This window comes from Centrocercus urophasianus, unplaced genomic scaffold, assembly GCF_019232065.1.
Source record: "Centrocercus urophasianus isolate 14NV4802_14NV808 unplaced genomic scaffold, USGS_Curo_1.0 seq_12, whole genome shotgun sequence".
Classification (NCBI taxonomy): domain Eukaryota; kingdom Metazoa; phylum Chordata; class Aves; order Galliformes; family Phasianidae; genus Centrocercus; species Centrocercus urophasianus.
The window spans coordinates 59,068,986-59,083,107 of NW_024884364.1; the positions used below are offsets into that span (position 1 = coordinate 59,068,986).

Genomic DNA, 14,122 nt, shown 5'->3' on the forward strand with positions numbered 1-14,122 from the left:
TTTTAACAATGGGAGACTGCAGGACAGAAGCAATATGCTTATTTCCCAATAGGTAGGGCATAAATTTATGTGGCAGGATTATTTTTCCCCAACCTGTACTGAACACACATGGTTGTGCAATTAGCCTGCTCAGTGTTGCAAATACTCTTGTCAGTACAGGCACAGCATTCTAGTCTCATTGGCTTTCTCACTTGCTCCAGATTGAGACCTGGCATCTGCAGCCTCAGTCAGGATCACACAGTTGCCACCACGCTCTTTACAAATACACCTGAACACTGTCAGTGCTCTGTAGAAAAAAAAGTAAATCTCTGGAGGGAAAACAACCTTAAGGGGATGCACACAACACTCACAGGCTGGTTGCTCTGAAATAAGCAGAGCAACTAGGAGAAACAGAGTTGACAACATCCACTGCTGGTTAATGTTAAAAAATAGTAATAAATTTGCTTGAGAGAGCAACCACTGACAAAGAGCAAGCTAAAAAATAGATGCTTAACTATAGAGAAGACCAATCTTTCAAAAAAACAAAAACACTGTGCTGAAGGTAGGTGATTCCTTGGGACAGGGAACAGTCCTAAGACAGCATTCCTTTCTTGAACACTGTTCAGCTTCAGGTTTTCCCCACAAGAATCACAGTAGTGGAAGTTGCCACAGAATTTTCATCCTTTCCCTCCTGGCATTGTCTTCAAGATACTACAGGAAGTCTTGGCTGAATTGTGTATTTTATAGTCTCTAGTAAAAGGATTGCTATCTCAGCCTCAGGACAGTTATCCCCTGGAAAGGCAACTTTTTTGTCATTTATTTGCTTTTTATCAGTTATATATTATTTAGCAGTTTACTGGCTTATCAGAACAAGAGCCCTTTGAGTGATTTCCTGGCACTTCACTCTTCTAATCTAGGCAACATTAACAAATTTTCAAATGAAATTCTGCTATATGTCACATTACATTGTACATTTTCCCATGAGCTCACAACTAATCTCAGAATCCAAAGTACTTCTCCCCCTGTCTCAAGATATCTCCCTCCATTTATTTTATATGTGCTCATTATTTTACAGTAACAAACCAAACAAAGGATTAGGACATAAATCAGGTACTCTCTGTGTTGCTAAACTATCAGCAGCATTTTTGGCAGAATTTTGGCCCATGCCAGCACTTGCTCTCCTGATGTTGTAAAACTGTTTAAGTACTATCAAAAGCCAAGAACCATTCCGAGCAAACAGTCTGGATGTTCCAACTTGTTTTGAAAACAGAAAAATGTAGCTGTATAGATGTGGGCCTTGTCTCACCAGCTGTCAATGGCAACAAAAACCAGTCCTGGCCTGCTTTATCTACTAAAATGTGATGTAGCTTGAAGGCCTTTAATGTTATGCTACTTATGGAAAGTTAGGCTGATATCTAAGCTTGCAAAAAGACAGTTAGACGCCTAACTTCCAAAAATGGTTCAGAGAAAGTTCCTCAACAAGAAGTAGTACAAAGCCACAGTACTCTAAACCTGACCACAAGGAAGAGTTACAGCAGACAAGAGATTCAAGTTTAGGATGACTAAAATACTTTCCTAGATTGCAGCTTGTTTCTACCTTATGATGCAACATCAATACAATCAACAGAACACACCTTTGCACATACAATTCTATAAACATGACCCTGATATACTAAAAAATTTTTTTATTTTATTTTATTTTATTTTTAAACTTTAGAGTGGAGAAACTCTCAGTGTTTTCTAAAATCCAAGCTCCATCATAGCACAGAATACACAGAAAACAACTCTTCACATCAGTGACAAATCATTACTTACTGTTAGTGGCTCTCCCTGGAGAGCTTGTAGGATAAAATTACTGACAACTCTACCATCATTCATATGCATTCGAGGACCAAAGGTATTGAATATTCTGGCAACCCTTACTTCGACTCCTTCCTGCAGGTGAAGGAAAAAACAAACACATATTACTACCTTAGTAAGCACTTCTTTCTTGCCAGAATTGCAAATTAACTCTCTCCTATCCAAAATCTTTTTTAAGAATTCATTCTGCAGAATTAAAACGCATTACTTTCCCACTATGAAACACTTCTAACCTCTCATCAGTGCTACCGGAAACAGTGCATACAGCAAGATAATGCTACTTCTCTGTTTCTGTAACGCGAATTCTAAGTCAGTGCTACAACAGCTGATGATTTCAGTACAAGAATTTTCCTTTAACAAATGCTTCAAGACTTTCAGTAGTACCCATTCAACAAGAACTTTTTCCACCCAAAGCTTAAGGAGAATTTTTTATTATTATTTTTTTTTAAGATAAGTCGCACAATCACTAGATGTAGTACTGGGGTATCGCTTCATGAGATTACAATTGAATGTTTCAGGTAAGTGTCTTTACCAGTGCTATAAAGAGGCTTTGTAGCCACAATCATTATGTTTCTTAGCTACTTACTAAGCTGCATAAAATCATGGATTATAGTACAAGTCTTTCAATGCCTTAACTTTTTTCACCAAGAAGTATTTCTGCCACTGCCTCAAAGTCTTTCAGGAGGATATTCTGCAAAGTTTCAAAGTAAAATGCAACAAATGTGAAACTGGGAAACTGTCTGGACAAAGAATTTTAACAATGGGAGACTGCAAGACAGAAGCAATCTCTCCAAATACTTTCTGTTTATTGACACTGACTCATTTGGACAAGCCACAGTTCATGATAAAACTTATAAGAAGGATTCTTGGCCTTTATAAGTTGAAGCATGCATTTGGCTCTGAATGAACTTAGAGCAGCATGTTCTGCTGTAAAGAGATATTACCAAGTGAGTGATTGATACAAGTCAGAGGGAAGGATCTCCAAGTGATCTGTAAACAAACAAATCCTCAGAGCAGTTTTGTGAAAACAGTAGCATTACCATTTTAGAGATATGAAAATGAGAGAGGCAAAAGCACATTTAACACTTTGGGTATTACACGGTGTTGACAAATGGGAAAGACCAAGTAGCAAAGGTAGAGCCCAACATCCTTGCTAGGGAGAAGGCCAAGCAACATTAAGTTCTGCTTACATGCAGGTAAGGTTTCAAACTCCATGACAAAATGGTATTTATATTTGCAGATACGTTATGAGCTAACACTAACCAGGCAGATAACCTTCGTGCCATATGAACAGCTTGGATCACTCATACACCAAGCTTATGTCCGTAATAGAGCCAAAAAATAACCTTGGGAAGAGCAGAAGCTCCTTCCTGTGCAAAATGCATCATCTGGGAACATGCTCCTCCTTTGCAGTTAAAAAATCATGTCAAACATACAGTTCCAGGAGCATATTACACAGCCATTCCCAAAGCTTCCTCTGTATCTGAAAATACACTCTGGCAGAGTTTCTTGTTCTTCCGTTTTCCCCAGCACTCTAGCTTGAAAGGACACTGACTCCTCCAGAGAGGGATTGTATTTCATGTGGGCTTTCCAGACATTGCCATTAATAACAAGTACTGAAAATGAGACACTTGGAAGCTAGTACTCAAGATAAAAATAACTCATTAAACAATGCTGACCAAAAAAGCCTCTCTTGTACTCCACAAGCTACAGCAGCAGCCTTGTTTTCCAGCATTGGCTGGAAAACAGTAAAGGCTCTAGAAAAGAAAAACAGTACATGCTGTATAAGCACTTACTCATCACCACAGTGAATGCAGTATTTATCCTCCCTTTTATTTATTTCATCTTCAAAAACCCGTAATATTTTAAAAATCACTAACCTTTTATTTATAGAATTGTCTAGCAAAGCTATTCTAGGCAGCAACCTGCTTTGAAAATCTGTTTTCCCTGCAGCAGATTTCCAATTTGTGCCTGTAAAACTGTGATCTGTCTTCTCAAAAGAAACTCTTCCGGAAATAGATTTTGGTGCCAATACTCTAATAACTGTTCTAAATTTTCTTTTACCATTTCATGAAAATCTCCTTTGAGGTAATTCCTTTGTTAACTGCCTACAAATACTACTGGAACTCTCTTACCTACACCCTTTACTCTGAATATCAAGGTGTTACTTTCAACTGACCACCTTCACAATACTCCCACTAGAAAAGTCAATTACTTCCTTGGACTTCTGGTTGTAAGGCAGGTGTAATCCTTTTATTATAGCCCAGGAGAAAGCAGGAAATTTTTTGTTGAGCAGTATAAACATAGCACAAAGAGAGAGCTTGTGACTAACCCCTGATGAGCTCAAATGTGGTCATCTGGCTTCTGTCCTCACCGCTTAAGGGAGAAAGTTCTTTGGGCAGCCCAAAAAGAGATAGGAAGCAAGCTAGTAAAATGCAACATCGGGAGCTATCAAAACACTTTAGTTCACTCTTATTTACCAGTATGAAGATAATAAGCTGTGGCCATATTTCATAAAGATCTCAGGCGAATTCGTCTTATTAATTAAGAGTGCTAAACATTTCTTCCTTGTAAAGTCTGTGGGTGCATCTAAACAGCAGAAATAAATTAGAACTCCCTGCACCTAAACTCAGGAAAGAGAAAGCTGCATTTGTCTGTTTTCAGGCAGACAATGAATTTCATGGACCAAAAACAAAACAAAACAAAAAAAAAAAAATCAGCAGGGAATGCCTAGACAGCTGCATGGATAGCATTGTGACCTGATACAAGTCTTTACCAGTGCTTCAGCTAAAACTACTAAGATTGCTGCCCTCGTTGCATCAGTCACCTTTCTAGTGACTCACATTCTTCATCAATGAGATCACTAATTAACTCTGATTTTTATTTCCCCAAGTCCTGAACTGCAATCATATAACACAGTAACAACAGAATCCATCCATAATGTTTTTATGCTACAGTATTCTAACCTTGAGGCTCAGTTTGAGGTATTTCATATATATGTATATATACACATACACACACATATATACACACACTATATATATATATTTTTATATATATATATATCAAGTTTTTTTGAACTGTTTCGCAAACATACAGTGATGTTGATGTCTGAGTTTCATAAATGGTGAGCCTCTAGACATGCTAAGAAGGGCAATCACAATTGTGTTGATTACTTTTGGTAGAATGCAGGTTCTTGAACACAATCCAGGCATATCTCTAGCACTCTCATCTTATGGTTGAATATTACCAACACTTCCCAGTTCAACACTTCACAGATCAGAGAAGCTATCGTATCAGTTCAACGTCTCTTCATACCATTACTTTGATCTCTCTGCTAAAATGTTTTATTTCTAGCATTTGCCTCAGCTCATTTATCTCTTATAAGTGTTGTATATGGCCAATGAAACAGGCACAGGTCTGTTCTTCCAGCACTTGGTTACTGCCATTAGGAAGACATGTGTATCCACTAAAGTGTATCTATGCCTGAATTACTAGAGTACCCCCTATAGACAGGGATTTTAACTCCAGTATTTTACTGAACAGCATAGATTTGGAACACGAGGAGACAGTTAATATAAACAGTGTAATAAAATCCAGTGAATGAGAGCTTTAACACAGCTTCCATTAAGGGTCAGAAATACTAATACTCCCAAACAACCAACAGTACGTATTTCAAACAGTTTTAGTCTCCTGCGTGATAAGAGTTCTGCAGAGCTATACTCATGAATTGTATGAAAAGAACAGTTAGAGGTAAAAGGCAATGCCTTCTCAAAGATTTCAGAGCAATGACGGCTGAATGAGGAAGACGCATCTTACAGACAGAAATAAGAGGTATATTAAACTGTAAAGAAAAACATCAGAAACAACACTTTGCATCAACAAATGAATGCTGCTACAGATACACTCATTGAAACACTAGCTAAACCAAAAAAAGGGAATCAATCTTAGAATAAAGAAAAGCACAAAGTCTTCTTGACTTCAGAATTCAATTTACACACAACAGAACAAATGGTATCAGGAACAAAGGAACCAAGTTCTCCAATTACCTGAGGGAAATCAGAAAATGGGATTTCTTATAGCACAGCAGGGAAAAACCGAAAAACACAACAACAAAACTTTGAGCACAAAGATTACAGAAAGCCTTCAGACTTGTCTTAGGAAACCCTTTCCTATTCCTTTAGCCCTAGGTTTGACCTTGCCTAAAGTACAAAGTTGTTTCGTAATTGTTACCAGCAAAGAGCAGGTAGAAACAATAAAGATAATTCAGCAACAAAAAAGCCATTTTGTCTGAACAGGGGCAAGATGACCGGACAGTTTTTTCCTGCTTTACCTTCTCATAATTTGGAAAAAACTGTGTGGCTGCACTGACAGAAGAAAGCCTTCAACTGCACACATGCATTTGCATAATGAAGGTCTGACAATTCAGATAAATCAACCAACACCATTCAGGAATGCATTCTAAGGGCAGAACTCTGCACTTACAGAGGGGCTCTAACTACTAATGATCCAATGAAAAGATACGCTGCATTTTTATGGTAATTCCTCAGACATTACAGAGTTCTCCTGCTCCAGCTTTTGCCTCACTTTCACAGAATCACAGAATTGTAGGGGTTGGAAGGGATTTCTAGAGATCATTGAGACCACTATGGCTCCCACACCTCAGATATTTATAAACCTGGATCAGGTCCCCTCTCAGTCATCTTTTCTCAAGGCTAAATAGACCCAGTTCACTCAGCCTTTCTTCATAGGGGAGATGCTCCAGGCCCTTCACCACTTTTGAGGCCCTCCGCTGGACTCCTTCCAAGAGGTCCCTGTCTTTTTTGTCTTTCCTCATGAAATTACAACTGCTGGAAACAGCACTGTTTTCTCATTCAAAATAGAAATACATAATTAGAAAGATAGAAGTGACCAACAAACAGTACTTGATATTTTCAATGGAATTGCCATGTTTATGGGGAATATTAACACAACTGAGTGCGAACACTCTCAAACTTTGCAGAGGAAAGGACCTGTGAACGTATTTGCTTCTCCCCAACCCCTTCTACCTGATTTTTACGTAACAGAACACTAACTGTGGTAATGACACCTGCATTAAAGGATTCAGTCAGCAGTGCAGTGGGAATGGCTGTAGCATCTTATCTCTTCTTTCCTACAATGCAATCAGTGCCCGAGGTGCTGATTTTGTCTGTAGCATCTTATAGACTCCTACTCCAATCTCGACTCTTTCTATTCCTGCACGTAAAACTCCTCTACATGGTTCCTAAAAAAGTTTAGAGTTCCAAGATAATTTTTATCACTACCAGTTAGCTTTGGCCTAGTACGTGTCCCAAAAGTAACCATTATCTGTGGCATTAAAGAACTGTTCTTTTAACTATTGCCCTGATGAGATGCAATTCCTCCTCTTCTTCTGCTAATACCACAGATAATCCAACTCCATCCATCCAGAAAAAGCACCAATTCTGCACCACCTCTTAAGCAAACTGCTTGAGAACTTCATATGACAACACTAAAAAGAATGCTGAATGATTAAAAAAATGTATAATGAGTATCAAGGAAGCAACTAACAATGATTAGAGAATACAAGATAAACACACGGAAGACATTTAGAAGAAAACTCCTTTATTCCAACACAGCTATGTATTTCCTAACTATTTACTCAATAACTACAGTTATTCACTATTGATTGTCTTTTCAGTTGCAATTCAATCAAGTTTTCATTACCCCTACATTTTACATCAAGGCTTTTCATGATTACTGAAACCAACTCATTTTGTGAATTAAAGATTAGAAATAAAAGCGTAACTCAATATGCAACAGGAAATCACCCCAGGGCTGCAATTGTAATGCACTTCTATAATTAACTGATTTCAACATCAGTTTGTGTATGTTATCCTCTCATTAGTAAAACAAATTTCATTCCTCTTTTGCCTTTGTTTTTTCCGCTACCTGTTAAAATTTTTTGACACGTTGATTTTTTGCAGTCCTGACTCCAGAATATTCTGTAATGCTCAGCATAATCCTTGTCCATCTAAAGTTATACTTAATATTTGGCTATCATTACTCAGTTCACTTCTACATGCTAAGAAAGACACCTGATGCAATTCTTGATTGGAAGCCCTACAGTATGCAAAAGCAATTTGAAAATCATCTTGTCACAAACAGTTAGGCCTATCTGCTACCACTGAAGCTCGTAAACTCATACAGACACTATGAAAAAGAAGGGGTGAAAACAGTGGAAGAAAATTAAAAATTTCCCTGTGCCATTCTAGGCTGAGCAGAAGCACTGCTTCAGGTCTGGAGAGCTTCCTAATAGACCAACGGTATAAGAAGAGATTAAATCTAGCTCACAAAATGTCCTTAATACACTAACATCCAAGTTTGTATTTACAGCATGCTTAAGCAAACATACCAGATTCCCATCATGCAGGTAGCATCAGATCGTGACTAGTGTTTAAATTATGTCACAGAGCTGAGCCTACATGAATTCTGGTCTTCTAGGAAGACCAGTAATTCCAACCACAGATTTTTGAAGCTACCAGCATACTGAATGGCAGCTCCTGAACAAAGCCCAGAATTCAAACTGCGATAATATGTGTTTAAACTCCTCCTCACCCCTTCTAACCTCTTTCCGCTTCAAACCCCCACATTTTCAGGAAGATCATACTGGTTGTTTAGGGAACTCTGCTCATTCTGGAAAATGCTAGACTATGTTAACTAGCAAACTAAGTTCTGTGGAGAAGGAAAACTGCCTGCCATGCAATCATCACATATGTTTCAAGTCATTAACCAGCACACGTTTTACGCAAAAAAAAAAACAAACAACCCAAACACTGGTAGGATTACAAAAGATACGCAGAACAGCAAAAAAGGTATGAATCTAAAAGGGAAGAAAAGCTGTTGCTTTAAGAGATTTTCAAAACTATGTCCCGCAACTTCTATGGGCAATTAAGTGCTGAAATAAAGCTTCTCAGTGGGGAGAGTCAGAAAGAACTAAAAAAAAAGTTGAAGGGAAGGAAACTGCAGTCTCAGTCAAACGATGCAACTTAATTCCCAGATTAACAAGGTAAAGGAACTAAAGCCTCCCACAGCCTGAGAAAAGTTGCAAAGTAGGTATTTCCACATTCACGTGTAGCCTAATTTAAGTGGCTGATCTATGCTCCCATACAATTTAAGGAGGGGCATCTGCTCCTGGAAGCTCATAGTAAACATCCTGTCAAACTGCACGCTCCAGTGCTTCACATGAGACAACACGACCCATGAGATGACATAACCCAGTGTGCACACTTTGCATTCATTGAGCCCTGCATTTCTCCAGCAAACATTTCAACCCTTCACTTTTTAGAAAATGTTCCTATCTTACTGAATGCTACTGCTGTGCTTGAACTCCTTGGTAAGGAAGCTCCACAGAGCATGTTTGAAATTGGCAGTTGTGAACAGAAGATTAAGTCAAGAATTGTTTATCTCAGAGGGTCAAAGCAGTGAAGAGAAATGTTCTGCTCAGGACAGACCACTGAGGAACTCTGAATAAAGACTCCTCTTTGAATGAATTCAAGAATTGTTCTGATTCAAGCAGCCTATCTGGAAGTAAAATGTGGAAGTTAGTTTTTATTCTCTGTCATTAGAAGGATGATTAGATATTTGAGGTACCTAAGAATGTATACAATGAAGGAAAACTTTTTAAGACATGATAAATAAGTTTGCTTGTCTTTTTTTTTTTTTTTTTTTTTTTGAGAAAATTCTAGAAATACTTACTGTGAAATCCTGTAAATCCAATTGCTTTGGGCTACGACACTTCTAACTGATTCCCTCCTTCCAAAACAACACAATAGTCATTTTCATAGTAGAAGTCAAATCCTTTTCCTCACAAAGGATAACATTTCCACTAATAATTATAACATCTGCACTATGAAAAAAACCAACTCGGTGTTTCAGAATATACAGGAAGGTGGGGGCAAATTTGGGCACACTTTCTTAATCCAAGAACAAGATGCATCTGACAGAGCTGCCCATAGGACAGAGAGCTTATTCACATCATGTGTTTTCAGTTAATGCATGTGCAAACAGCAATTCCACCATACAAACCTTCGCAAGTCATTGTAAATCCTGCATAAAATTTATGGGATTAAGTCATTCTGTGGCTTTAAGAGGCAAGCCCATGATTTTCAAGATGACCTAGATTGTCCTTCTAAAAAGAATGCTATGATGTATACCATAAACTCACAGAAAATTCAATACCCTAAAGCACAAGAATTTCTCACAAAAAAAAAAAACCAACTGTAATATTCAACTGTGAACCATATTTCCAAACCCAAGAGGGTATTTTACTACAGTAAAATACAGAAGACATGAACAGTACAATCATACCAAACTTTACTATTTTAAAATGGTTAATAATTTTAAAATGTTCAATTATTTAAAAGAGAACAAAACAGATACAAATCTTAAGAATTACCTGTTGTTTGGCAGAAGAGTTAAGTGAAAATTTCAACATCCTCTGTAATAAAACACCACCCCTAAATTCCTCACTTTTAAGCTCAATTTTGTCTTCATGTATTTTAAAAGCACTTAGAATTTTATTATTTTAAGTTTTAAAATTCCACAGAATATATTATGTTTGATTGATTTTTACCTTTGTAAAATTAAGGCTGCAAACACCAAGAGCAGAGAGATGACTTTCTTTAATGCACCACATTTTATAATTGAATAGTCTTCTGGAGAATAGTAGAATAGCAATTTAATTAGACAAGACTCACATGCATTGCATGTAAAAGAGGCACTGCTGGGTTAGTTACTTAAGAGTTTCTATTTGGTATTATAAAACCTAGTAACATTGGCCTGTGTCACTGCAAAAATGTGTTTAAATTGCATTTTAATCTTCATTTTACTGTACTTGGCTGAAAAAAGTATACTACATAACTAAGGATTCATATCTTTCACTAAGGGTTATATTTGTACCTACCTATTTTTAAGATATTTCTAAAGCAATTTAGAATGCATTTTATATTAGTATTTATATTAGAATGCTTTTATATTAGTAACTTCCTCATTGATACCCACATATTCTGACTTCAATTATGCTCACTAGATGTCCCACATTTATCAGTAATTGCTGTATTCAGGAAAGCATTTTAGTACAAGACCAACTTAAAGCAATCTGTTATCTGGCTCCTGATTCATAAGGTCACCTTAGTTTAATCAGTCTAAAAACTATTATACTGGGAGACATAATAAGTCTATCAAAGACTAACACACATTTTCTTGAACACTGCTCATCTGAAATAACAAAAGATGAGAGCAATAGAACTTCTGCATTAAAGAAAGCACAGATTTTACACCATACTAGGAATGCTACTCATGACATTCTCCTATGCTCTCCTACCCCTAAGTAGTCACACTGCAGAGTTTCCATTAATTCAGTCTTCCTCGTTACAGAAAATCCACTGAATTTGACACAAATGCGATACCTGCTTCATGTATGCATAGCACATGGTCTCTGCAACTCGCTTTCCTTCATCATAGCAGGCTCTTGGACCTATTGGATTCACGTGGCCCCAGTAATCCTCATTTTGAGGGTGAACTTCAGGATCTATGGGGGAAAGGAAACACTTCATATATCTTCTGTCAAAAAGGTGATTATATAATTAATATTCTGGCACATCACTGATGTTAAGCCACCAAGCTTCAACATAATTCATTAAAAGTACATTCATTACAACTATGAAAACAACAGTTACAGAAGATACAGTTTTCTACTAAGAAAACAGAGTACAGGTAAACAACAGCCTTCAATGGCTTTCCAATAAGAGACTGAGAACAGAGGGTTAAATACATTTATTACATATCCTCATGTTGCTACTGATCTGTGCTGCCTTTTCCTTTTTAAATGGGTTTGAAGTTTGCATATATTACCATGGAACTTTCAAATGGTAATGGCTAACGAAAAAAACTTTGATAATTCTAATCAACTCCTTCCAGTTCTTAATGCTGCTCAAAGACATGATTATGGATGAATTAATGCCATACAAGAGTCACAGAGCAATGAAAAAAAAAAAAAAAAAAGCGGAGTTTTTACATGATTAGAAAAGCTGGCAGGAGTTTTACACAACTACCAAAAGGTTCTGCAACCTGGATGATCAGCACAGTTGGCCTTCCTTCTGACAGATGCAGCTCTATGAAGCCCTTGTAAACTCCCTACACAACACTGCTTTTGAAAAAAAGTCATAAAAAAAAAACAAAGGAAACTTACAAACAGCAGTCCGACTCTTCTTCGGCCATTGTGATTAGAAACTTAAAGCAATTGCTAATTCATTTTTTATTGATAAGTACATCTGAAGAAGAAATTAAGCTAAAATGGTGACAAATATCTACTGTTCATCTAAAGGCATGTAAATACCCTTTAGTATTTACATCTCAAGAGCTCTAAACATTTATTCTTACCTCCATATACTTCTGATGTAGAGGCCAACAGCAGTCGTGCTCCAACACGTTTGGCTAATCCTAAATTTTGGGAAACAGTGAAAGAACATACTTGAGGAAGCACAAGAAGCTTTCAGTGACACTAACTGCTTTAATGCAATTCTGGTCTGTGCTATGTTGATAGCAAATTCAATTTCTCTTACTAGATAAATCCAGCTGTAAGTTGTGTCTGTAGCTCTTAATCTCAAGCTAGGAGACTCGAGAAACAGCAGAACAACATCTACACGTGTGATGTGCTCAGTCCTGGGACTAAAAGTTAAACTGAACTAAGACCAAGTAACGTAATATATCACACCTAAGTAAAGATCAAGAAAGCATAAATCATTCCAGATACTAAATGAGAATTGAAACAATACACTGTAATATAGCTAATAAAGCTAGATTACATAAACAAATTTGTACAGAACAACATGTTATAGGACTAAAACATTTTCTTCCTACTATTTGTAGTTACTGCCCTGTTAAAACAGTCTGAATGATGGCACCCAACTTGAGATTACTCTGCTCATCATTTCAACGATTTTATGGGTTGCAAGTTAACATGGCCACTCAAAGAAATCACTCATCCATGCTGTACAAATGTCTGATATCACACTGCATCTAAATCATGTAATTCTCTCCACTGAACTCACATACTAAATAAGAGACGGAATAGAGTCCAGCAGCTTTTTTTTCCCTCTCATTCTTAGTCAGGATCTCTGACAGCTAGTACAAGTTGCAGCATATGCCAAACGGATTAAAGATGAGAGGAAAAAGTAGTAAAGACTTAAGACCTTTTTTTTTTCCCCAAGCTTATTCCCAGCACCAGAACCAACAGAAAAAACTGAAAATTTTGCCTTGCAATTATCTAGTATAAAGCTAGATATTAAATGTCCTTTCAGCACTTTTGCCAGCCAACACATACATGAGATGGATCTTGATGTTTGGGGTTTATGTATGTTATGCTAGTGCAGTTTCACATAGTTCAGGCTCTTAGCTGTTCCTGTGATTTCTGTAATCACTGCATAGGTATTACTCCATAGCTGAGTTACATGGAAGTTTTGTTGCTTTGCTAGCTGAGCTTCCATGTTGTCAGAGCTCACCTGCAGGTACAGTTAAGGGAAAAGTACAACAACTTCTCTAAGACAGAAAAAAAACACCCACTGTTCTTAAAGAAGCAGCTTCTTTAGTGCTTTTGACTCCTGCACTCCATCCTCCCCCCCACAAACTCTGTCTAAATCATATTACAATGTAACACTGTTAAGAAGTAAAAGATTTCTACTTACCCAGCATGTTTAATGTCCCAATAGTGTTGGTCTTCAATGTTTTTATAGGATTATACATGTAATTTGGAGGTGAAGCAGGAGATGCTAGATGATAGATCTGGTCCACTACAGAAAGCCAGAGAAGGGATGAAAGGAAGCATTAATATTTTTCTGTATTATATATGGAAAGAGAAAGTGCAAGAGTTGAAAAACAAGTATTCTTCCTGTATTTCCTAACACTGGAGCTCACATGCTATACATCATGTGTTTGCAAACCTGTTGTAAGCCTCAGCAAGACATGCTTTTCAGTAACACAAAATTACATCAATATCATACATCAACAATGTTAACACATATCTGTTATCAGGTGGAGATTTTTCACTTAAAATAATGCCATTCCCTATAGATATTCCTCAAGCTATGGAATCTATTTTACCTTCACACTGAATATTGTTTACAATCAATGAAGGTATACTGATGTCTAGTTTAATTCAAAGTAAGATGGCTTGCATACTGGCAAGAGATTGTACAGGTAATAATGCTAGTCCCAATCTTTAATT

The 14,122-nt window shown here is 37.1% G+C and overlaps 1 protein-coding gene across 3 annotated transcripts in view; it reads right to left on the reverse strand.

Moving 5' to 3' along the window:
* Positions 1 to 14,122, reverse strand: part of UXS1 (UDP-glucuronate decarboxylase 1) — a 56,323-nt gene that overhangs the window by 11,957 nt on the left and 30,244 nt on the right. For 2 of the 3 annotated variants that reach the window (XM_042809742.1, XM_042809741.1), the window contains exons 7-10: positions 13,584 to 13,688; positions 12,280 to 12,339; positions 11,307 to 11,428; positions 1,795 to 1,914 (exon numbers count right to left, since the gene is read on the reverse strand). In XM_042809742.1, coding sequence (XP_042665676.1) covers positions 1,795 to 1,914; positions 11,307 to 11,428; positions 12,280 to 12,339; positions 13,584 to 13,688 — 407 coding nt within the window. The remainder of the gene's footprint in view (positions 1 to 1,794; positions 1,915 to 11,306; positions 11,429 to 12,279; positions 12,340 to 13,583; positions 13,689 to 14,122) is intronic. The other variant, XM_042809743.1, reaches the window with a different exon arrangement.